The sequence below is a fragment of the Centroberyx gerrardi genome, chromosome 5, assembly GCF_048128805.1.
Source record: "Centroberyx gerrardi isolate f3 chromosome 5, fCenGer3.hap1.cur.20231027, whole genome shotgun sequence".
NCBI classification, from domain to species: Eukaryota; Metazoa; Chordata; class Actinopteri; order Beryciformes; family Berycidae; genus Centroberyx; species Centroberyx gerrardi.
Window position 1 is genome coordinate 12,046,092 of NC_136001.1, and position 25,995 is coordinate 12,072,086.

Here is a 25,995-nt window from a genome sequence, read left to right on the forward strand (position 1 = left end):
GTCTACATGACACGCATTCAGGTTTTGTGTGTTCTGCATTTTAAGGTTGCAAATCTCTCGGCCCTTTCTACTCTCCCAGTGGATACAGATGTCATTGCTCAATAAAAACACTAGAGTACGCCACACTCACAGAGTCACACTGATTTTTTGGCCCACAATTGTAGGTAGGGTTAGGTCATTCATTATATAACACTTTCTATTCAGTAACAGTGAGGGTGTCTATTGAGAAAAACATTATTATTAGGAAAAAAAAGTCTCATTGTGCTAATACAGTTTGAGGATGGTCTTGTGAGTGAAACACTGCTGTTTTGAATTCTGGTTTGCATAGAGCTGCATCCCTCAGACAAAATTCTGACAGTAATTATTACCCCACAGCAACTGTTTTCCATTAGTATTTCAACAACTACATTTCTTTTCTGTTTCACCTCTTATTTCCATTTCATTCATTATACGTTTTAATTTTTTTGGACATGTAAATGTTAATGCTACTGTAAGTTCAATTTGTTCCTAAAATAACTTTAGCAAGGTTGAGTACTGAGGCTAATTTTGTCAGCCTGTGTGTGTGTGAGCCGATCTGCCTCCTGCTGTAACCTGGATTTCTCTGGCACCATGGCCTGTATCACTATGCCAATAACTCCATGACCGAGTAGTTACAAGATCAGTATTATAGATAGATATTATTATTATGGAAGGCCTGACATACTGTGATGAACACTTGCCTTTGTATGTATTAGCCAGAGGAATAGTGCTGCCGTCTCCAGATTCTCACCGGTCCATTGCCAAATAGGCTACACACTGTGCAAGAGCTGGGCCAAATTGTATCTGGAAGTAATTGGTAGCATTTGTTTTGTCCTGCCATGAGTATTTAATGGGTGGGCTTTCCAGATTGCTGTCTGCATTGGGACAATTGCTATTCAGTCAATCCACAAGATATGTCAGAAATTTACACAGTGCTTTCCTGTGATTTTCTAAACTACCCAGCATTCATTGAATTTCCCTATCAGGTAACCCCACCCTCCTGGTCCTCTGTGTACCTTAAATCAAACACTAGTGCAAAAACTATACAAACCTAAACACAACAGAGCAATATGACATTTAAGTGTCCCTTCATAGTTTCATTTCATCCTATCCTGTATTATCCCGTCTCACCAGAACTTAGTGAAGGGCATCATGTTGAGCTCAATATTAATTTGGTTGCTGTAGTAGTTTTACCTTTTGTACAGTATAATATTCTTTAGAATACTAAGGATGAAGATTTATCAATTTATTTATCAATAATTTATCAATTTACAGAACACACTGTATTCCAAAAACAAAACCAGAAATGAAAATATTTATTGTTATAAACACTTGGATGTTACACATCGTTCTGCTATGAAGAACAGTAAATGCATGCTGTAAAATTCTTGGGGTACACCTAGTTAGACTTACAAGATGATAAACTAGGGAGGAATATGGCAAATCTGATCAGTTAGAAACAATAGATAGTTGTTGGGAAATGAGCCAATGATGGACATGGACATGGACTTAATGATGTATTGCTAATGAAAGAATAAGGCATAAACAGGCAAAAATAGTTCATCATCATAAACATAAGCTAACATTCTGCAAGGGGTCACAGGCAACAACCATTTGATAGTGTGTTCACCAGCCATATATATACACATGTCCTTCCAGGAATCCAGCGCCCTCCTGTAGAGACAAAGAAAAAATAAAGAGGAAAGTAACTTGATTTCATCCATCAAAGCTAGGTACTGAAAAACTTTATTTGTCATTACTGGACAGTTTTAGGAGTGCTAAAAGTGGGACGCACCTTTTGCTCAAAAGGCCTCATTCCTCCTGCTCCTAATCTGGGACTGCAACAGATGAACAAATAACAACAACAGGTGTCAGCTTACTGTGGAGTCAAGCACTGCCAGTGCAGAAACAACAGCAATTCACAGTCATGTGAGGGACAGAATGAAAACTGGAAAGACACATCAACACTGTTGGCATATTTTTTAAAATAGATGTATGAAAAAAGAACATTCCCCACTGAAAACCGTTCAGTGTTGTATAAAATCACAGTTTTACACAGACAGGCTCAAAACAGTTGCAGTGGTTAGCTCTGTTAACACTGTTAGCAAGAAGAACCATAAGAGTGTAACCTGGCAATAAATTGCTGTGTCTCATTGGTCCCTAATGGGGGCTACTGCTGCGTCAAGGAAATGTGATTAAGTCCCCTAACTGAGTACATGAGTAACCATTGCAGGTTTAATTTATGGGTGCTACCACTTGGACTCTTGCAGTGGCACAGGCCACCTTTTCCAAGTTTAGTGCCCTCCATGTATGGACAGCAAGTCATGGAGAAGGCAGATGTCACCTAAGGACTCAAATAGATCCATGTAACACTTTTTGGCACTAATTGTTAAGCTTTTATGGCATTACTTTTACAATTACCCACACTATATAACTGCATAGTGAGCAACAACTTACTCCAATAAGATGAAATATTACAATTACAGCATCTGAATTGCATTGATTTTTAATTGGTATTTGACTTATATTCACATACTCCACTATCAAAAATCTTCAATTCAGCAAACACATCAAGATGAGGAAGAACTTTAAGATCATGACAATGACTGACCTGGATATTGACCTATTTCTTGTTCGCATCTGCAACCACCGCCTCTGTTAAACAGACAGAAAAGTTACTAGCTGTCAGAATATGAGAAGTCAAATACTGGTAAAGCAAATGCAACAACTCAAGTAAGGGTAAATGGAAACCCGTTTTGCCTCCACAAAATGATAAAACTTATGAAGTATTATATGTTTTAAAATCCCAACTTACGTTTGACCTCCAGCTTGCAGCTGACACTGGCCTCTCCGTGATCGTTCTTGGCTCTGCAGCAGTACACGCCGCCGTCAAAGTTACCGGGCTTACGGATCTCCAGAGAGCAGATTCCCTGGGTGCAGATCTGCCTGTACTTGGGGTCGTCTCCGATGATCATCTGGTTCTTTGTCCATTCAATCTTGGGCTGTAGAAAAACGAGTCACTTATATTATTCACTTGATAAGGAGAACGTGTTTGATTTCACATGCTTTTCTACATGGAACCATGATCTCAGGGAGCATGGTAATCATATTGGAAATGCCTTGTCACCTCACAAACATCCAGTCAAATAAACAAGGAATGGCTATATTTCTGCTTATGTTTGTTCCATCCCTTTTGATGGAGGCAGACACACGGTACACACTCAATTTGGGAGTTTTAATGGCAGTGCCACCACACAGCTGAGGGTAAAGACTCCTCGAAGGCCCACAGGGCGGGAATGCTACGCATCTGACCCTTCTACCCCTGCGACCTGTCACCCTTCCACCCTCTTCTCCCCCTCCCCTCCTCCCCCTATAGACAGAATCCGAAAGCAGTGAATACCAACTCTAGCCTTCTCTAGAGCTTCGTCACCCCGCTGCAAAAGACCGCCCACGCCACTTTCCTTCGGCGACCCAGCGGATCGTGTGTCCAAGAGGAGATGAGAGGCCCAGACAGCGGGCTAACAAGGGCAGCTTAAGATCTTCCTCATTCCCAGCTCACAAGTCAACACACTGACTGACAGAGATGGATGAGCAGGGGAGTAAGGTTGTTAGTTCAAAACCCTTAATTGTCATGTTCCGTCGCCACCAGATGATCAAGCAGCTGGTGAGCGGCCTGAGCAGAGTGACAGGCATGTGGCGCCGTCGGAGTTACGGTCTCACCCTACAAACAATGAATGAACATTCAGCTGGCTTAACCTCCACATAGCCCTGCTCTTCACCTAATGCATGTCTGTGCATTAGAAGCATAAGTGGACTGGTATGACCCTAACAGTGAGATGGTGGTTTTGGTGCCGGTGGTAAGGCAGGTGGTGAAGTCGGCAGTGGGTTTCCAGGGGATGGAAGTGTAGAAAGTAAGATCATATTTTGCTGGAGATGCTGGTTTAGTGGGAAAGCGCACTACAGGATTCTGGTTGGGCAGTGCAGCTTGTTACTGTACCTTTGGGCATCCCCTGACAGAGCAGAGCAGCTTGGTGCTGTAGCCAACAGTGGTGGCTCTGTCACTCAGAGAGGTGGTGAACTTGGGAGCCTCGGTGAAGTCGTGCTCCTTGTACTCGGGAGGCTTGTATTCGATACCTGGGAAACGGCAGAGAAACAGACTTGACTGTAGGGCGGCACCCTCTTCGTTGATAAGTCGATCAATAGGTTTTTAGTCAGTTTTAAGGGTTTTAGTCAGTTTTAATGGGTATGTCTTTGATAATGTATGAGGTTTTTTCCATTTCTGGCATCAGAACAATTCTCACAAATATGTATTGTTTTTCTTTGCCGAATCCTCAATCTAAAGGTCATTTGCATAGTTGCACATTTTGCACTGGGACACAAAATGTAGGGTTACAGATTTGTCAATAAAAAGACCTATATATGATTAGCTGATAAAATTCTATTACCATTAGTCAAGGTAGAATTTCTTTAGTTGAGGATAGGCCTTCTTGGCAGATAACATTAATAGTTCTGTAGGGATAAAAGCTAGGAGACAAATAAGAGTGAAAGTGGGGAAAGCTAAGGAAGGTTCAATAAGACAACTACAGTGTCAGAGTAAAAATCAAACATGATGGTGTCAAACCGTGTGAATTCCATACATGACTACAGAACAAATAAATGAATGGATGGATTCCTCGGTGTCGGTGAATTCCACACATTAGTGGAGCAAAAATGTGGGGAGAGATACCTGTCTTCAGAATCTTGGCTTCGCCCTTTGTAACAGCGGCGGCCTCGCTCATGCCACACTTGTTCTCGGAAAACACTCTGAACTTGTAGGTGTTGCCCATGATGAGGTCAGAGATGGTGGCATTAAGTCTGTGGGAATGCTCCAACACAGTGAACCAGTCCTACAGAACAGAGAGAGAGAGAGAGAGAGAGAGAGAATATAAAAATTTAAGACATGATGAATTAGCTGCTGAAGTACTGAGGATTCAATGTTCATCAAATGTAATTTATCAGGGGGATCCAGCCACCAATAATCATCATACTTTATTTATAATGACCCATCCACCGTTTGATACTGTAATCTTAGACTGACGATTACTCACTCCAGTCTTTTTGTCGGCCTTCTGGATTGTGTAACCTGTGATCTCCGTGTTTCCGTTATCGGTGGGTGCAGCCCATTCCAGGGCAACATTGAAACCCCAGGTATCCACAATCTTTATACCGGCAGGAGCCCCTGGCAGCTCTGTGACAAAGACAAGCACCGATTAGTTACAACCAGCAGTTGTAACTCACATCTCACCGAACCAAACCCATTTTCCAGAACAGGCAACGAGGCAGCTCAAACAAATAAATCCTAACTTCTACCGTAACATTTCACTCACCAACGATCTGCAGGGTGAGTGGAGACTTGTCCTCGAAGTCCTCCACCTTCACACACATCTCATACACTCCGGAGTCTTCTCTCTCGGCTGCACGGATGAACAGGATGCTGTCTCTATCAGTGCTGCGGATGTTGACCCTCTTTGTGTCCAGGGGCTGGCCATTCTTTGTCCAAGAGACCACTGGTTTAGGTTTGCCCTGGGGAAGAGAAACCAGACAATGAATTGTAAAGGAGTGGTGGTAGTTTTATTAGTCATGCATTTACAATACCAGTCATCTTCTGGTGTGCACTTACGGAGAAGGGGACGGTAAGGTTGATCTTGTCTCCAACATACGCAACGTATCTTTGTCTGAGGAAACGGGGCAAACGAACCTTGGGGCGGTCTAGAGAAAAGAAAAAATGGTTATTATTCAGCAGTCGGACACATGAAACTGGAAAGGAAGAGGTTTAAATTTACAACCAGGGAATTAAATTCATTATGGAACGAAAAAAAAAGTATTAGAGTATCATAGGCATCCTGGTGGCTCAGTTGGCTAATGTGTCTATCATGTAACTGTGATGTCCTGGGTTTGAACCCGGCCTGGGACCCTTGTCCCATGTAATCCCCCTCTCCCTTCTCCAAGCTGTCCTGTCTCGCTCTGCTGTGAATTATCTAATAAAAGGCAAAAATGCCCAAAAAATAACCTTAGAATATCACAAGAATAGTCGTGACAAGGAATGACTTTTGAAATGATTGTACTTCTAAACAAGTATATTATCTTATCGAGGGTCATTTCTAAAAGTGGTTTGGTGAGACGCACCACCTGCTGAGTCCAGCAGAGCCACGCTCGTCAGGACTCTAAATAAAGCAGGCGTACTGTAGTATATCACTCAGGCCATGTCCGAACACATGATTTGGAGCTACAGTTACTTCCACTCTGCATTAAAATCATAGATACAGTATGGTCACAGAAACCATTAGATGGCTTCTTAAAACCAACTGATTTGTAAACTAAAACACAAATTGGTTGATAACACAGATGTGGAAAAAGGAAAAAAGTACAACGTTGAAACAAATACATCAATACAACAAGAACTAAATCACATCTGCATATCAATACAAATACTATGGATTCCAGACATCTTGGCCACAGGTGTGTTTGTGTCTTGACGCTCCATATAGGAAGGATTAGACCTAAAGAACATTTGCCCTGTAGAGTCTGTGGCATGTTTCAAAATAAACAGTGTGTCTCTAGAGGTGTCTAGAGACTTGGGTGCCACCCGAGAAGCTAGATCTACCCCCCACTCCCCACTCCCATCCCCCAACCTCTATGTGGAGTGGACAGACTGGAATGTGTGCACCGTCCACTCCGCCCACATCCCCCACCTGCTTGCAGGCAGATCACTTGTCACCATCGATCTTATGGAAAGGAGCTCGACACCTCCTCAGCATGCATTCTGGCAATGCACACAACGCAATGCAAACTATCCACGAAAAACATCTGTGTTAATAGCGGCGACATCCCAACTATTTTTCCAAGGCTTTGTGGGAAAGTCAACAGCGATAATTTCGTAGGAAACCATTCATAAGACTTCTCTATATGTGGACAGCCTGCTATGGCTGACGCTGAACATGACGTTGAACATGGACGTGACCATTGAAATATTGCCAGTTCATTTGGATCAAGTTGCAATCCCATCCCTGTTCAACTCTCCATTACGCATATGATGATTTCTGAGCCAAAGTAACACAGCTCCTCCTTTTAAAGCCCTCCGGGTCCAATCATCATTTTACTGCAAATCAGTTCAGATATACTGTCAATGATTAACACCGCAAGGTGTACAGTAAAACCTGCACTTTACACGTGGGTAATTATGACACTGTGTGTGTGCGGACCAGTATACCATCTCAAAGTGGAAACGAGCGAGAAGACCACAGTTCTATTACTATTAACACTGCAGGGTTGTGCCAGCAGGGCATGACCCAGGGCAACAGCTGAGAGGGAAACATTGCTGAGCTGTTTCTCTTTGATGACTTCTGCACTTTACAAAACCTATTTTTTACTATCATGAGCCAGACTTGAGTCAAATGGTATTTACAAGACTTTTTTTTTTAGGATTAGTGTTAGCCTACTTTACAGATGGGTTGAGCCTGCAATGTAGGGCAATGCAAAGAGTGCTAATCAAAAGAAAAATGATTGCAAACTCAATTTATATACTTTTCTCTTTTCTGTGATGGCACAATTTGAATTGTCCTAACGTGATAAAACCCACTCACTTGGTACTTCTTGCAAGTTAAAACTACAAACTACAAATTATTTGCAATTACACTTTGGCCCAGGTCTGATTTGAACTTTCTGCAACAGTCTAGCAATGCAATACTTGTTCAATCATGTGGATGGAGAGAACCCATGTTGTGCCTGTGTAGAACTAACCAACAGCAGTGATGTATTGTCACCTAATTGGTGAGAAGATTATAAAAGCTTTGCTCAGAGACATGAAAATGAAAAAAAAGAAGAAAGAAAATGGCATAATGAAGGATTCTGCTGCCTGAAACATTTTATGAAGTGGTGTTGTAAAGCTCAAGGATGGGACAAGGCACTGACACTGCCAGAGTTAGGGGTTCAACCCATGCTGAAAATGGATACTCTGATGCTAAGGTGAACAAACGAGTCCACGAAATGGTGTGTTATGTTATGTTATGTCACTATGTTTCTGCGTGAACACTTCTTACCAGCAACCTCCTTGATCAGGACGGCCTCAGGGAGGGAAACAGGGAGGCTGCGGCCCCCGGGGTTCACAGCCACCACACGGATCTTCAGACGGTCGCCGGTGGTTTGGTTCTTAATGACGTAGCGGCAGGACTTCTGAAGATCCTCATTGATTGCTTTCCAGTCCTCAGCTGGGGAGGAAAATTTAGCATGGTGAAGACAAATTGCCTCAATTTACAGTTTATCTCACCATTGTAGGATACAGAATTGGTGTGGTAAAAGTACGCTGCATGTGCAAACTACAGGTAGAATGAAGGAACAGATCAGATTCATGCTGATTATGACCAGCATTGAGGATTAATAAATTAGGATACAAACTGCAGTCGCTGATGTAGCTTTGCAATACAATATTAATAACATTGTGACAACAGTTTTTGTTATGGCTTCATGTTAAACAAAAACAGTTGTTGGCATTAAATGCAGTTTTGCCTGTAAAACAAGTAGAGCAAATAAAATTCAATCATGTTTAACACAAATTCCATCACTCAGTATTAAAGTCATAAAATCGTTTTTCTGTGGGATAATAGCTTGCCCTGTTTGGTAAATTAAGCTTACATTGTAACTGTTGCTGATATTAGCCTGGGGCTGTAGGTCTAAAAGCAGGACCTCAAGCGAGACCACAGCAGTTCCTGAAATGCCTCTTTCCTTGTAGGGAGAGCTTAGGTAGCCTATCATATAAATCTGCCAGTGACACTTTAGAGACAGGTGCAACTGATACAGCTGACCCACATTAAAACGGCAATTTACCACGTTCCTGGGTATATTTAAAATGCACTTCACCATTGTGTGGCAAATAGAACTACAATGATAATCATTTATGTGAAACCTAAAAAGGATCTTTCAAATAATAGCTTTAATGTAAAGGTAGGCTGTGTCTTCTGTGTCCTTCTCGGAAACAAGGACTAAGCGGCTTCGCAGAGTATGAACACCGCTATCTGACACTTCTCATTCACACGCCAGTGCAAGGAGCATCTGAGGTCAAAAGCAGAGCTGAACTTACTTCCATCCTTGCAGACTTCAATGGTGTATCCATCCAGACCGGAGTGTCCAACGGTCCCTGGCTGACTCCATATGATAGAAACTGAAGTGTCATTCTTATCCTCAACAAACAGGTCGAGGGGGGCACTTGTGGGCTCTGCGCATGCCAAAAAAAAAATAAATCACAAAATAATTCAATCAATATTTTGTAGTTGACAGAAATGCACAAAATGAATGAAAACAATGAAAAAACAAATCACAATTTGACTCAAAGTTCGTGTTCACTCGAGGTGACGGTACCATTCTTTATCTTAGCACTGTAACAGGAAGAGAACAAGTGATGTGAGGAGCACCATAGAAGTTGGAGATGATGCTTTCCTCAGACTAGTAGGTTACCTTTGGGTGGGGGTGGAGGAGGTGAAGGTGGTTTAGGCTCTTCTGGTGCAGGCGCCTCAGCAGCTTCAGCTGATGTTAAACAGGCATTCACGTTAATGTCGGCATGGGTAGCAGCATGTAATGAGCAGAGCAATGTTCCAGGATCAAATCTAATCCTCTCTGTCTGTCCCATACTGGGATGTAAGGAAGGATTGGCATTGTTATTACTCAAAGGCTTATCCAATTTGTCTCAAACTGGCACACCAAATGCATCTCAGTTATGAAAGAGAGAGGAGTGAACAGGAACATGTTTGGTTTTGTAAGTTGGTTTACCATCAACAGGTGCTTCTGGGTCAGCAGCGGGAGCAGCTTCCTCTGCGGCTGGAGCGGCAGCAGCTATTGTTAAATGTTAGATATTAATAATCCAGTGCATCAGCAGAACTGACATGTTCTAACATATGAGATGACATATGTTGGCTCTCCAGTAAACTATCAGGCAGACTGTATTGCTACTGAGCTTGAAAGTGTTTAGAAGGAGTCAGTGTTGTTAGCATTATAGTAAGAGGCGGTGGTTCAAAGTTGATTAATATTGAAAATAAGGTATCTGTTGTGTCTCCAGTGATAGTCCTTTACCATCGGCAGGGGCCTCAGCAGGGGCCTCAGTGGCAGCAGCAGGAGTTTCCTCTATAGCAGGAGCAGCGGCTGATATTAGAGGTTAGAAGATATTAGCATATGACATTCTCATTTTGAAAATGTTAAAAAAAGAGAGAGGAAAGGCTCAGAGTTCATTAGAATGCATAAAGAGAAGTCGAAGTAAGTAGAAATGGGTGGGATAGGCTGAAAAACCAAGAATCTCCTCTGAGGCCTGCCAACAGCTGGCTCAGCTGAGGCAGCAGGAGCAGCAGCTTCTTCAGAGGAAGGAGCAGCGGAGGGTGTAGATGTTAGATATTAGAATGATGGATCAATGCTCACTGATAGAACCTGAACGTTCTTAAATGTCTTGTTTTATTTGACAAAAGCATCACCATCACCATCACCATCCTCTGCTGTTACTTCAGGAACTTACTAGCAGCAGGAGTGGAGGATGTTAAATAGCATGTTAAATAGTGGAGGATGTTAAATATTAGACGTAGCATTGAAACAATTCGTTATGTCATTAAAGGATACAAGTTGCTAATATGCGTTATGAATCAATTATGGAAGCACAGCGATATCAGTATCACCATCTGGCTCAGTGCAGAAAAGGCTAGTTGGTTTGCTAATGCTTGTAAGTAGTTGAGCTATTTTTCATTGAAATAAGTGATTCATATTTCAACTTAGCAAGTTTACACATCACACAGTCTTGGGTGAATAAAGGAACGCACCCAGTTGGCATCGATTAATTAGCGCATGAGTGGGAATTGGGTAACCTCTGAAGTGGGCTTTCAGAAACTAGAGGTCCACAAGCAGGGGAAATAACCATGCAGTTTGATTTCCTTGGCTATCAAATCCTTACCAACAAATGGCACATTCACAATGAGCGCGCAAAGGCGCATTATGCGTAAAGGGTCGCCAGAAGGTTGACATATTTTCTTACTCGGCCTTTCTCCTACCTCTTGCTTACCGTAAAATGAACCGATTACTCGGCCTTAACGGTGGATTATAACACTTCTCCATGGTTCATCCACCGACAAATGAGATGACTGTAGATTGTATTTTACGCAGTATAAGCTACGGTAACTCATGGCTCGCGCCACAGTGCATTACCATCTGGGGGTGGAGGGGTGGGAGCTTTGGGCTCCTCGGCCGGTGCCTGAGCAGGGGCTTCTCCCTCAGCAGGTGCAGCACCCTCGGCCGGGGCTCCCTCTGCGGGCGCAGCCTCGCCCTCAGCGGGGGCTTCGACGGGGGCGGCCTCGGCAGGAGCGGGCTCCGGAGCGGGCTCCGGAGCGGGTTCCGGGGCGGGGGCCGGCTCTGGGGCCTTCTCCTTCTTGGCTGGTTCTTTCTTTGCCGCCTTCTTGATTGGGGCAGGTTTGGCCGGCATGTTGGAGGTTGCAGCTAATTCCCAACTCAGTAAGTCCTCAAACTTTATCCGATGCCATCATTCCTCCGGTTGTGACAGGCTTATATAGGGCTCAGGGGGTTTAGGCTCCGCCCCCTAATGAATTTTATGTAATAGATATCCTATCTGGCACCATGTATTATAGGCTACACACTCCAAACCACCGTGTCTGTTATTCACTGTGCATCATTAGACTATTCCACTAGAAAAATGATAGCCTAATCAAATATATATATATATATATATAGCCTACTTACTCGGCTGTCCAGAATGAAAAAACACTGTAATATTCCTACAGGGACTCAGTGTGTCTGTGTAACTCAATATAATAATAAATATAATCATGAGTTTTAAGTGACCTTAGTCATGCTTGATATTTCTTTATCCCCTGTGTTATCACTACAATATTCCCATAGAGACTTTATGTGTGTCTGTGGTTCTTAAAAGTGAGTTTACAGTGACATCATCACTCTACTTTGTGGTATTATTTGGCATCACTAGGCTATAATATTCCTATAGTTTTATAGTTTCCATTTGATAGTTGTATAGTATCCCTTTAAAATGTATAGAATTAGGCTACTATAGCTCTTTTTGCACTGTCAGACAAACTGTCACACCACAAGCAACAGAATAAATATAACATGTTTTTATTGACTCCAACAAACAGTGATAGGTGGATGAATGCCTTCAGAAGCATGCCATATCTGTGTATTGGACCCAACTCTGAAGAAATATACCGATCTTTGAGGGAATTACAGTATTATTTTTTTTTTTCTAATCAATGATTGTTGCCGCGTCCAGAATGCTGACCTATTTACAATCTTTACAATGATGTCCTGTACAAAATAGAGAAATGAAGTTTTACAAAGGATTCTTTAGAAAAAAAAGAAAAGAAATATCAAATATCTCAGTATTAAAAAGGAAAACATTATCTAGAATGATTCCCTAAACAATACATTAATGTTAACATTTTCTCGTCACACAGCAAGTTTACATGCATTTACAACACTTATAGAAACCCATCACATTTGCACGTCAGTGACATTAGATACTGCATAACATTTTTTTTTTAAAATCTTATTTTGAGTCAACAACAAGCTTTGCAAAAATATGACTATTCAGCAACCTGTATTGGCCTATAAGATCTGATTTATTTCTACTCAAATTCAACTTTGCAAACTGAAGTGCTGATTCTTGCCAACTATTTTAGGGACACAAATAATTCGATTTTAAATCACGTTATCTTTCCATGGAGGAATTTTATGACAATACAATTGCTTTTATCTGTCATTTGACTGCAATATAAGTCCACTTACTACACCTACCTACTGTATGTTGCCATTCATAAGGACAAAACACATTAGAGAGCATCATATGGGCTGAATTTCTTTAACTACCCCTAAAACCCTGTCTCAATGCAAACAAACAGTCCTCTCTTTAAGGCTCAGTATCGCTCGCTACAAGAAGCTTTCACTTTTGTCCTGCCATGCAATTTGGTCCAACCTAAGAACTCAGAGACAGAGCTGATGAAAACGCACTGTATTTGCTTGCGAAGTTCAGACATTTGCTGATTGCCAACACCAGTAGAAGTTGCTGCATAGTCCTGATACACTAGTTAGTAAACACACATCACAGCTACTACAGAGCAACAGGCACAACAACCAGTGAATGGGATGAGAAGCCCGAGCTGAAGGCTTTTGTTAACCTGCATACACAGATGAGGGTGGGGCATACTGTCTGATACCTGGAATATTTACAGTAATTGGAATAATTCTCAATTGGCATGATGCCAGTGTGAGAGTCACTGGCCATTTGGCATCTTTTCCCAGGGAATGTCTTTCTTTTTGTTGTTGTTTTTTTACAGGTGACCAATCAGAGCTGCAATTTAGCCATTGGCTTTAAGTTGTTTGACAGTTTTTTTTTATCAGCTTTATGCAAAAAATGCAATAACAAAGCAACAAGAAGCTAAGACAGAATCTAATTTTTAAACCTACGGTGGTTGCCCTTTTCTTATCAAATGATTCCTTTGATACAGCTTTGTGATAATCATCACACAAAAAGTGGCCTGACATTCATTTACAGGATTTATGTACACATGGGCATAGCTGAAGTGTGAGGACCTAGTGTAAATGTGAGCACCTAAACAATGTCACAGTTTGAGATGGACAGATGGATTATTTTGACAACACTAGCACACACCATAGGCCCACTTACTGCGTCATCTGTCACCTACCATCTACATTTACTCCATTTTGATGAGCTTTACAAAAATGTACACAAAGTACCATAACACGTATTTTAATCTTTTGTCACTGACTGCTTTTGAGCAAATATTTCTCCTAGATATTTTAGTCTGTGTCACTGTCCTGTGTCCCCACCAGTTTTCAAATATGAATACTGTACGACAACATCAACATGGGCATACATCATACAATGTCTCACATGACTCCACTGTCTCCACTGAATGTCTTGAACAACTCTTTAACAACACTTCTTAAAAGTTATCAGAAATTATGTCTCAGATCTATTTCACGTTAACCCTTTTCTCTACTGCTTGACAGTTCTAGTGCACAAAACTCTTTCTAGCCTACCCAGAACATCTACATGGTCTTTATTCAACACTAAACAGAGTTCGGGACATTGTTAAAGAGCACCATAAGTACCTACATGTCAATATATGCATGAGTGATATTAGCAAAGAGATTTTAAATTCTATGACTGTTTGTGAAGTGCACGGACACTTGCAAATGAAATGGGGATAGGTAGCTGCAAAGTCACTACTCAGCCAGTATTATAAATGTCTCTTATGCAGGATACAGTTTTGCAGTGATAAGGCTTCCTTTAAAAGCACCTACTACATGATTGGTATTGTTGTATGGTTTGTGTTTTATAAGTACAATCTATACATTCATACAGTATAAGCAGTTGAACTTAAACCCCTAACTTGACAGTCAATATGCAAGATTAAAGTTTAGGTACAGTATTTGGTTCAGCATATTAGATATTTGCACCATGCAACTAATGTAGATAAAATAACTGCAATGTAGCCTGATTATATGTACATAAAATATACAGTAACTAGTTTGAATGCTGGGGGACAGATTTATCTTACTATTTTCAAAATAAAGGTTATAGAAAAAAATCTCAATTTGATTCAAATAGCATTTGGTCAAATGCATTTTCATCAGAGGGTGTTATATTGTCATATCTGTGTAATTAGTATCTGATACCTGATATACTGTATATGGTAATAGTGGTGGCACTACTTTATTTCATAAAGCAGGTAATAAAACTAAAATAAGTAAGTGCTTGGAAAAATTGTAGGATGCTGCCAGCAACAAAGTGATGAACTCACATCACTAATAAATAAGTTTAGTTTTGTGCAAAAGAGTATGACAGCAATTTTAATTTTCCGGCTTAAAAAAAGGAAGGTACCGCAGGTCGTCATTCATCAATATATGAATATGTCAATACTTGCCTTAGCAAGTATACCGACATTGTTTCATAATTCTCTCATATTGAAAAAAATATATACTGTATGATTGACTGAAATAAATAAAGAGTTGAGGAGATAATTGGTTTCTGACTGTAATATCGCTGGGATGATATTGATGAAAGCACCAATACTCTGCTGAAGTTGAGGTGACACTGAAGTCTCTGTTTTAAGGCATTATATTTGTTTGATGAGATTCAAACAAGTTCACCTGCTTGGGTTGTGAAAGTTCAGGATTGCATATGTATAAGATTTGGCCTTCAAAGACTTATACAGTAGATATGTACCGAAGAACTTTGCAATAAACTTTGCAATAAACGTTACGCATCTGTTATGCTGTCATACTCTTTTCCAAATGAGTCACAATAATTGAGAATAACTTCATTTGATAAGCACACCATATCCATATGATGCACCTGAGCACAACACAGGATCTACTGTATGTGCTGTTGCAGGAATCACCTGATTAAGCCTAAGACAATGGGCTGTAAATGTAGTGATCTATTAGCACCGGTCCTAAAGTACTGAGGGCAAGAGTGGTGAATAAAGGGAATATATTTGGTCAGAGGTGAATGTCCTCCGGTCAAAATATAGTAAATTAATAGAATATAGATTTTCATTCAATACTTGAGTGAACAAATACTTGTTAGAATGAATTGGAATGAAAGTTTTTGAATAACCAATTCACATTTTCAAACTCCTAGAGTGGGAATGACCCTAAAACCATTTCTGAGGGTTAATGTGTTCCTGAATGTGCACTGTATAATTGAAAATAAAAGTTATACTTGAAGTGCTAAGTTTTAAATGTAAGCATTGTGTTCAAAGTTTAGGCAGGCTGGGGTCTTCTTTTTCCGGAGATTCAATGTAATTGGCAGCCTCTTGAAGTTTCAAAAGCATTGCCATCTACAACAGACAAAGAAGAGAGAAAGTCGATAATCAGTAATCCCAAAGTATCCATATTGAATTGTAAGTAGGGTTGGGGTTTGAAAGCATTTTATCGAAACTGAATCCAGTATTGAATCTGCTCATCAAATCCGAATCCTTTCGAATCCCTTATCGAACCTTTTCACGTAATTAATTGGGGAAAAAAGGACCGTGCCACAAATATTGCATTTTGCCATATTCTGATTTAATTTTGAGAGGCTTTCAAACACTTCGAGTCGATCCGCCATGTTGACAAACACACTGAGAAGTGGGGACTGGGGATGCAAGCGTATGACATATCGTATCATGGAGGTCTGGGGGATTTGATCAGAGGGATTCAGTCAACTTGGGGATTAATGAATCCGGGTATTTTGGTAACTTGGAGCCGATTCCAAAACTTAACTGGATAAGGGAACCCAACCTTACTGTAAGGCTGATAACACTTGACAAAATTCCTACAAAGATAGTAAAGATCATGACACCGTCTCTCTTACCAGAGGATCAGACTCCATGGAGCTGGGTGGTGTCTCCTTGTGAGGCCTCTCTTCGCTGGGCTGCCCCGGGCTACCAGAGCCTATGCTGGGGGGAGGCAGGTGGAACAGCTTGGCCTGGTCCTGCTGGGCAGACGGCCAAGGCAGGGTGCCCCTCACCCACTCCACTGGGTCCTCCCATACTGCCTTCTGGCCGTGGACCTGAGGCGTCACAACATGCCACAACAAACGGCAACAAAATTACAGCAAAACATTTCCTGTGAGAGAAACACCGCTGGCAATTCCTGTAGGAGTAAATGGAACAGGAGCTAAAGCCAGCTGGAAAGCATGATCTAAAGCGGTTTCAGTGTTAAACGGCCGGTGGACTAAAGGTGAAACAAAGCCCATGTCCTAGTGGGGTGGCTGCGGTTTCTAACCTTGATGCCGTCCTTGGCCCCCTCTTGAAGGTAAGGGATAATGGAATGGTTCCAAAGGTCAATGAACCAGGATCGAAACTCATCTACCGTGACCGGACAGGAGAGGAAAAAGCAAGGGCCTGCGGAGACAAAGGGAGGAGAATGATCAACGATGAGGACACACAATGAGAAAAAATGCACATCATTCATACAAATCCAAGTTAGCGATATTCCCAAAATCAAAAAGCTGCTTTCTTTAGAATAGTCGAGTCTCAAAAGTCACCCCCCCCTTTTGTTCCCCTGTCATGGTCAGATCGTTTCGTACCAATGAGGAAGTCAGAAGTGCTGTGCTTCTCCAGGAAGGCGTGCAGGTGATACCACAGTTTGGGCACCCAGTCCAGCACCCTGATCAGGTCCTCATTGGTCAAGCTCTTCTCATCCTCTGCCTCCATCAGCTTCCTGTGCAAGTAGCGTACCAGGAAGCCGTTGGCTGGCTCCACATTGTTGGAGAAGGTCACCATCCTAGGGTGAGGGAAAGGATATACAGACAGTCATATCAAAATACAAACCACTATACCAGTAGGCTAGATTGTTAGCCGCATCCGGCATATTGTGTCTATGCTAGCTCTTATTCCCATCAATATTAGATGCTTGGGCTTGCCATTAATGTTAGATCCATATGGGTGCAGGCTGAGCAAAATATGTCTGTACTGATTCAAGCAGACAGGACCGGGTGAAAGTTAGGTGAGATTGTTAACAGATTGTACCGGCCATATTTTGACTGGGGAACCCCGATTCAACTGTCAAAACCATAAATATTGATTTCGCTTTTAGTGTTTCTTTCTTTCTCGCTCCATGTCACACTTGGCTAAGACTAGCCCCCTCGCTTCATGAGTGTATCTGTACCTTATGCTGCATTCAAGTGAAATGACATGACAGCTCAAAGTAACAGCTTGGAAGTGATCATGTATTCAAACTCGTCTGAAGCCGTCAAGCACCATGATTGATTGGTTGGAAAAAGCTGTTCTCAGCTTTTTCACAAATAACATACATGCAGTTAGCAAGTGATACATTTGAGTTAATAAAACTCTGTATTGGTGTTCATGGCACTGAATCAAATCAAATCATAATGAATCATATCCTATCAGATCACATAAAAAATAAATGTAATCATATTGAATCATTGACCTGCTCAAAGATATTTTTACTTTTACTAACTACATATCGAGTTTCATATCGAGTCTCTTTCACAAGTCTAGGCAGGAGAAATTCACATCCCTAACACACAATACAATATTGCAGGAAAAGAAAATACACCGTGAACTGATTGCTCACCTAAAGCTGAGATGCAGGCCATGGTTAGCAATCATCTTCACTGGTTGATTGCTTGTTCCAATAATGTATGGACTAAAAGAAGGAGCAATATTACACAGTTCAGGTTATATTAAACAATCACATAAATACCCTCCCAACCATTTTAAAAGATGACATTTTAGATTTAGGTGATTGTGTGTGGAGTTTACCATTTGTGATATTTGCAGGTGAGTGCGCCATTGACAAGTTCACTGATGGAAGCAGGATCGTGAATATCGTCCAGGATAACTACTAATGGTATTTCTGATGTACTGGTTTCCCGATCAATTTGATTGGCCAAGTTGGAAAGATAGAGCTGTAAATCCTGATGAGAGGCAGAGAGAGAGAGATGATGAATGACCAAATAACCCATACTGTTGCACAGATTCACAGTGTAAATCCACTGTTACATGGGATATCAGTCTCCCTCACCTTGCATGACTGGCGGTGCATGTTGAAAGTGGCCACGATGCCATCTGTGACTTCGCGGGCGCTGCGGTCCACCAGGTACTCAGCCAGCCGGGAGGTGAGGTAGCTCTTCCCCGTGCCGCTCGGCCCGGACAGGATGAGACGGCGATGCTTGAGTAGCAGGCTGATGTAGTGTTGCATCATGGGCTTGGGAATGAGGGTCTCAAATACCAGGCTGTCCACACACTTCTCCTTCAATCCTGGAAAGTGAGGGATGAGTGACTCGGACTTTGTGTTGTAAACAATGGTGTTAAAATCAGTAATCTGTTAATCACTACGCAGGAATTTGTCTTGGTGAAGAACTTTGATTTGATACTCAATATTTAATTAGGACACATGGGACAAGTCACATGTAAGAATACTGTTTAGCTCTATCATATACTACAAACAATTTACATTTCAAACATGGCGGGCCTTGGGTTGGAATATGTTATGGAAACATATTTACATCACCTCGCATGTCCCTCATAAACAACTCGGAGTTGCAACAGTCTCCTCTCAAAATAGCTTTGCATCAAGCGTAGGGAGTCTGTGCACCGCCCACCAGCCTGCAGCAGTGTAATGTATCATCACCCCCGTCCCCACTTCACATCTACGGGGTCTGTGTGTCTGAGGCTGGTCGACCAGCTGGGCCTGGACTCAGATCATGTTACCCGTGGCCCTGTCTGCACTGCGTCTGCTTTCCCAGCTCTCCCAGCACTGGCTCCCTGCATTCCTGCGTGCAAAGGTGGCGAGAGGTCGCCTACCAACCCAGCACTACCCTCTCTTCATACTCACTGATCGTACCTCTGGTTTAGAGTCACTAATGGGCTCCACATATGCGCTACCCTTGTAACCAAACGCCGCTGTTTTGAGAATATACTGTAGATAGCCCACATATGTCTGTGTTAGTAGTTAAAAAGTAAAGGCTGTATGCATTATTTAAGCAAATAAAATAGCAAGACAGTGTTCTAAATATGTTTGAAATGTACATTGTTTATAGTATATGATAGACGTAAACAGTATTCTTACATGTGACACAAATAAATGTAGTGTCATAAATATGTATGCGTCATAAATATCGAGTATCAAACCAAACTTCTTCACCAAGACAAATTCCTGCTTGGTGATTCGCAGATACTGATAAACAGGGTGAAATTTCAGTCCATTTCAGATGCTGCAATAAGGTCAACTGAGTTTATGTTTTGCTCTGGGAAAAGCACAGCCAGACAGTCCACAGTATAGACGTGCATGTTGGAGTTCTGACGCAGACAAAACACAACCTTAGCCATAGTGCACTGGGTCTCAAAGACAGAGAGACAGACAGGCCCAAATGCAGTTGCTCTGATAAGCAGACAGGCATGAGGATTTGCACTTAGTGGAGACTAGGATCAGACCATTAAACACCTCAGATAAACACGGTACATGATAGCCAATGCAGCATCTCTGACTGACAGAGGAGCCCTGATGAATCACAATAACTAGACTAGACTTCCATCAATATTTTTTCTGTGTGGATTAGGGCTGCAGCTATCGATTATTTTAGTAATCGAGTATTCTACCGATTATTCCATCGATTAATCGAGTACTCGGATAAGAAATACTTTTGCTTTATTAAAGAGCAATAGTAAATATACAAAAGAGAAAAGCTGTCCGCACGAAACTGTCCATACGACACTGTGATTTACTGAAAACGAGGTGAAATAATAATTATTATTGATATTTATTACTAGGCCTAAATATCATACAAGTTCATAAGACTGGCTAGTGTACATTTATTTGCTATGTTGAAGGGTTGCCCTACACCTGCTGACCCTACTCACTGCAATCAAACTAAACTGAATATACCTGCTGTATTGGACTGGTGCATTTTAGGCTCCAATTGCTACTTACACCACCTGATATTTTGCTTTCTGGGGTATTTTATGCATCACTGTGAGGGGAGTAGGTGTGTGTGTGTGTGTGTGTGTGTGTGTGTGTGTATGTGTGTGTGACTATCATAATAATAACATGAATGAAGCTCAGGCTTTCACAAATTGACTGCAGCATTTTATTTTCTGTGGTTATTTTCTTGAGCAAAACTTAGCTAACTTAGGGACATCATAACTAGCCACCATATTGATTTACGTTCTTAACTAGCCATTACATATAGCCATAATTAACGTGCATTCTTTACTAGCCTTCATCTCATCCCGTTTTAATATTAAGTGCTGACTCCGCCCACCCGGGCCAGTTTCGGCGTACGCCGGTAGCAATTACAAGTGGACCCTATCCTACAGTCCCTGCTCTCAGCGGAGGGAGGGAGCTACGCTGTGTGTGGGAAGCGCTGTGACCGTCAGACCTCTCTGGATTAGACAAGCAAGTAGAGAAAATCGGCATCAGCCGAACCAATTTATTGCCAAATGCTTTGGGATTCAACACATTAACATTGCTTCCCATGGTCAGAAAAAGTCGGCAGATTTGTCGCTAGTCGCTTTTGAGAAATAAAGTCGCCAGGGGGGTCTGAAAAGTCGCTAAGTCTAGCGACAAAGTCGCCAAGTTGGCAACACTGAATCCGAAACTTTGGACACTTTCTGTCGTTTTCTCTGGCCTGTCTCTTCTCTTCGCCCCTCGCTATTTTCTCTCTCTTTCTCCAGCGCGTTGTGCAACAGTAATAATCATCCGTGAAAAACACTGAGCGTGTATATAGTTATATGGATTAAACGAAGCTTCGATGCAAAGAATTTGCATCGATGATTTTTAGTAATCGAGTTACTCGAATTTCTCGAGGAATCGTTTCAGCCCTAGTGTGGATGCAGTGTTTAATCAAAAGATTTGTGGTTTTGTAATTTAAGAGCTTGCATTGAAAATGGAAGCTGGACCGTCTCCAACCATGGCATGCTCTGTTGTAGAAAGGGAACAGACATTCCAGTGCTGAAATAAGGAAGTCCACCTCATTAGCCCACATTCTGAATTCTCTGACTCTTAAGTAAAAGCAGCTCTTGCTGTGTTTAGGTTGTACCAATTCATTTCTTTGGGACCTGTGTGCAAGCACAATATCAATGCTTTCTAATGACAGAATTTGTATTCTAAATAAACAATGTATGATAATGCTGACTTCAACTTTGTGTTCCAAACAATTAATTAACCTTCCATCGAGGACCACATTGGAAATAAGTGTTTTGTGTAAGACTTTTATGTGCCATCCTCTGGGTTCAGTGTACATGTTAAGTCTTTTAACATGTTTTATTATTTTTTTTGCCCATAATAAATTCAATCAATCAATCAATCAATTAACCTTAATGAGTTATATTTTTTCTTCATGAATGAACTTCTGGAGCAAACTGGATCGTCAATCTTTAATCTAGAATTACTGTACGGTTATATACTCTATGGTTAGTTCTATATTTCTCCACAGACCTTTCAGGGCCACAGTGATGCTGCTGGGCCCTTTGGACATGCAGCGAGAGGGCTGGCTCTCAGGAACCTCCCCCCCCAGCACCCTCTTAATGTGGCCCATACTGTAGCTGTAGATGGAGTCAGTAGACAGGCCAAGGCTGGAGGTGGGGTCGACCTTGGCTATGTACACCTGGAATAAAAGGAGTAAATATTAGCTATGATAGTCTGTTATGAAACTGAGTAAAACTGGCTGCATGTCATTTTATGTGTGCATGTGTATGAATTATTTTACAAGGACAAATGCAAACATACAACCAGAAAGACAAATAGCTAAAAAAATAATGTCATACAAGGGGCAGTTGTTAGCTAATGATAAATATCTTCCACTATCTGTCCTTGGTGCAAGTACACATACTGTATATATGGGGGTTAGGTGCCCTTGCTCAGGAATACTTTGGTAGTATTGGGCACTGTCAGTACTGGGAATTGAGCCAGCAATTCCCAACTGGCAACAACCGGGTGGCCTTGCTAATCGCTCTGCCAACCTTTTACAGTGAACGTTTTACACAACACAGACACCTCATTTATCATATCTGCCCATTCTCTTCAGACCGGAGGTTCAAAGTAAGTTATTAAGCTATTTTTACATTTACTTGTTTTCCAGCACCATATAACAGTTGAACTCTTTGATGTGCGAACATGCTAAATTTAATGTGACAGCTGAATTACAAGTGTGAACATGCTTGACGCAAAGTGTACATTCAGTTCTTGGACAGGTCACATTCAACCAGGTTGTCTGTGGAAGCTGTCTCACCTTAAAAGCCTGGCTGACAGCTGAGTCCAGCATGGGCCAATCCATCCTGCCATTCACCCTAACAGTGCCAACGAAGAAGTCCTGTTGTTTAACCTCCTGTTGAAGGTGAAGAGTAGCGAAAAGGTGGTAAAGAGGTTTAAAATCATGTTTATAGGTCTGAAGAATGTGCAGAAGGAATAGTGAAAATCATGGCACGCAAAATACTTACGTCTTTGAAGACATGTAAATTGGCAACACAAACCACCACCCTAACACGGTGGTCATCTCTCTGTGAGGAAAGGCTGAGGGAATCTGTAGAGAGAACCTCTGCTGACGGTAATAAATAAGAGTGCAAGAGAGGATAGAAAAACAAAAAAAAAATCATGAGGCATGTGTGGCACCAGGTGCAATTAGATGCAAGCAATAGGCATTTTTGGTTTTTAAATATAAGAACTTCTTCTAGCACACTGACAATAGAATAAACAACACCTGAGTAAAGTACATACATGTCTACATTATACACATTTACACTGTATTAATAACTACATTAATCTATTGCATTATGAATTCATTAAATATGCTGTTTAACACGATAATAAAGCAGAAGTGTTGCTGAAAAAGCATTCCATGCATTCCAGTTGTACAGTGACTTCCCATACATAACATAAAACACACAGACTTCAATATGTGCAGTATGTCCACCAGACCAGGGTCAAATACTATTTATAAATAATTAACTGTATTGTCCTATGTTTGAAAACTGGTGAGATACCTGAGTTGGTCCCCTCACTCATCCCCCTGCTGTAGCTTTTGGGCATCTGCATGGCTACCGATTGCCGTGGCGATGAGCCCCCCAGGGTGGTGAGACCTGAGGACTGGGAGACGGAGCTGGAGGGGCCGGGAGACGACGAGGGGGAAGGACCGCTTGTCTTCAGCTGGTCATTCTCAGCCTTCAGGTTCTCCACTGTCCTCTACAGACAAAAACACTGGTATTACTGCACCATTCATAAATCACACACTGATGCTGACTAGTTTGTTGGTTTATTTGTGTGTAATGTTTTGCTTATGGGTTACAGTATGTGCTCTTTAGGCCATGCAGGACTGTAAGGGAAATACAGGGTGCACTCGTACACCAGGCAGTACGGTAGAAGCATCAGCCAGCTCTAGGCTGGTGCGATGTACATTCACATACCAGCAAGTAGCTTGGTGGTTTTCTAACTATAGTCAACACATTAATTCAGTATTTTGTTATGTGATTCTCTTAGTTGCATTGTGCTACAACTGTACTTTGGGGTTAACTGCTTTTTAAAGTCAAAGTACTTTCACTCACTTCAATCATGCACAGCCCTCCACCCCATGACTCTACTTGAGCACCTAGCTCACTTTTTAATGAATTAGTTAATCATGCATGATAACAATATCAGATGCATTGCCCATCATTTCTGAAAATGACTGCAGTGTGTATATGGAAGACCCAGAAAAAGTTTGTTCCAAGATTGATAAAAACCCAAGTAATTGTTCCAAAGATTCAGGTTGAACACACATTAACTAGCATCAGACCAACTTCAAATAATGTTTTTTTGTTCATTTAGGAAGTAAAAACAATGAAGACAACAAGTCACACATACCTGCATGCTGGACATGGCCTCCTGCAGCTGCTCCAGCTGATGGGCAGAGGTTAGCGCCTCCAGACGGATGTCTGTCAGTTTCCGTTCCTTCTCCCAGAGTTCAGAACGCAGGTTCGATACGACCTTTTCATCCCCCATCTCACCTCCTTCACAGAGTCTGGGGACGATCAGTTCACATAAGAGCATTAAACATAACAACATCATGAGAGAAGAGTAACCGATTTCCAATGTTAAATTAAGGATCTAATTGGACATAACTAATTCAGTGAATATATAGGACATTCCTTAATCATTTTAGGATACATGCATAGATAGCATGTGTTTACAGTAGGTAATTGTCAAATGAATGAAGCTCTAGTAATATCAGCTTTGCAGATCTGATTCTCACAGGGACATCTGATGTATTCATGTTATAATGCACTTTGTTTGCTGTTGTGACATACTGTAAGGTCAACTGATCATCTGTGTCATCTGTGCCTTCGCAGGAACAGTCGTACCCAGATGATGATGCAGAGGCAGAGGACTTCATGGATGAGGGAGGGTTATCCCCATCATGGTGGACTTTGGGGGAGGAGGGTGCCGAGGATTCTGGGGTGGCTATCTCCTCAATGTCAGCGTACGACCCTGATGGCTTGGAGCCCTTCTTACTAAAGGCCTTGTTGAAGGAGCTGCGTAACTGTTCAGAGAGGAAATAAGAGACTGAGATCAGCTCATTCTAAGCATTAAATCTGAAGACTACGCCTGGGTAAAACAGTATTCACAAACAATTCTTAAAAGCATTTGTGCTAAGCTGCTTGTATCACATGAGTGGAGTTTTCTACTGTAGGTTGTTGTCAACCATATAAAAGTGTAAAAAATAATTTCCTGTGAACCTTCTGGTGCTTCTTGTATCAGTGCAGTTATTGTATATCCAGTCCATGCAATCATTTACCTCTCACAGTGTCATCAATTTCTTTAAAGCGATTTATTTATTTTTATTTAAAGTAACCACCTAATTTGCGATGTGAATAAAAAATAGGACTCTGATTCTGTTTTTTTGGTCTTTTCTGAGGCAAAACTGCGCAGATATGAATATCCAAAGCTAATCTGTTGTAATGTGGAATTAAATGGAGGTTAAATGGATGCAGGAATTATGAAAAAATGAAATCAGTTTAGTCAACAATGACAAATGAAATGTGTGAATGAAATGAGTGCAGCTTAAAAACTCTGTTGGTAATGACTAGTCAAGAGATCGGAGCAATGTGAGATGAAGAAAGCATGCCACAATTTGAAAGCCAGTCAGTTAAGCCTTCAAAAAGTATGTAAAGTTTTTGCTTGTACAGCTATACGTGCGTCCTGGGGTTGACCTTGTTCATGGATGGCATCTTATTAAAATAATAGGTTCATATCATATGATTGTCAGGATGACCCAGAAACGGAAAGATAGTTATTTTAAAAAAATAAATAAATAAATAAAAAAATACAAAAAATACTTCATTCACCAATCTTATGGCTCTTGTACCACAGAAAAAAAATAACGGCATGTAGATTTTCTAACTAAATCAAATCATGCTTTCATGATCATGATTT

At 41.4% G+C, this 25,995-nt stretch overlaps 2 protein-coding genes across 2 annotated transcripts in view; both read right to left on the reverse strand.

Moving 5' to 3' along the window:
* Positions 1 to 1,401: 1,401 nt before the first annotated feature.
* On the reverse strand, positions 1,402 to 11,506 carry mybphb (myosin binding protein Hb). The gene is made up of 13 exons (XM_078283776.1): positions 11,233 to 11,506; positions 9,508 to 9,570; positions 9,134 to 9,268; positions 8,097 to 8,264; positions 5,678 to 5,766; positions 5,385 to 5,580; positions 5,106 to 5,245; positions 4,745 to 4,904; positions 4,016 to 4,152; positions 2,834 to 3,020; positions 2,630 to 2,673; positions 1,814 to 1,856; positions 1,402 to 1,692 (listed from the first exon to the last, which is right to left on the reverse strand). The coding sequence occupies exons 1-11, from the start codon at positions 11,504 to 11,506 to the stop codon at positions 2,642 to 2,644; spliced, it is 1,581 nt and encodes a 526-aa protein (XP_078139902.1). The 3' UTR covers positions 1,402 to 1,692; positions 1,814 to 1,856; positions 2,630 to 2,641.
* Positions 11,507 to 12,170: 664 nt separating this feature from the next.
* The window catches only part of nav1b (neuron navigator 1b), a 57,155-nt gene continuing 43,330 nt past the window's right edge, over positions 12,171 to 25,995 (reverse strand). Inside the window, exons 21-33 of the mRNA XM_071903769.2 lie at positions 24,924 to 25,102; positions 24,427 to 24,583; positions 23,571 to 23,769; positions 23,028 to 23,125; positions 22,820 to 22,915; positions 22,027 to 22,195; positions 18,613 to 18,848; positions 18,351 to 18,505; positions 18,163 to 18,234; positions 17,153 to 17,349; positions 16,849 to 16,967; positions 16,436 to 16,633; positions 12,171 to 15,920 (exon numbers count right to left, since the gene is read on the reverse strand). Of these exons, the coding sequence (XP_071759870.2) occupies positions 15,837 to 15,920; positions 16,436 to 16,633; positions 16,849 to 16,967; positions 17,153 to 17,349; positions 18,163 to 18,234; positions 18,351 to 18,505; positions 18,613 to 18,848; positions 22,027 to 22,195; positions 22,820 to 22,915; positions 23,028 to 23,125; positions 23,571 to 23,769; positions 24,427 to 24,583; positions 24,924 to 25,102 (1,959 nt within the window). The 3' untranslated portion in view covers positions 12,171 to 15,836. The remainder of the gene's footprint in view (positions 15,921 to 16,435; positions 16,634 to 16,848; positions 16,968 to 17,152; positions 17,350 to 18,162; positions 18,235 to 18,350; positions 18,506 to 18,612; positions 18,849 to 22,026; positions 22,196 to 22,819; positions 22,916 to 23,027; positions 23,126 to 23,570; positions 23,770 to 24,426; positions 24,584 to 24,923; positions 25,103 to 25,995) is intronic.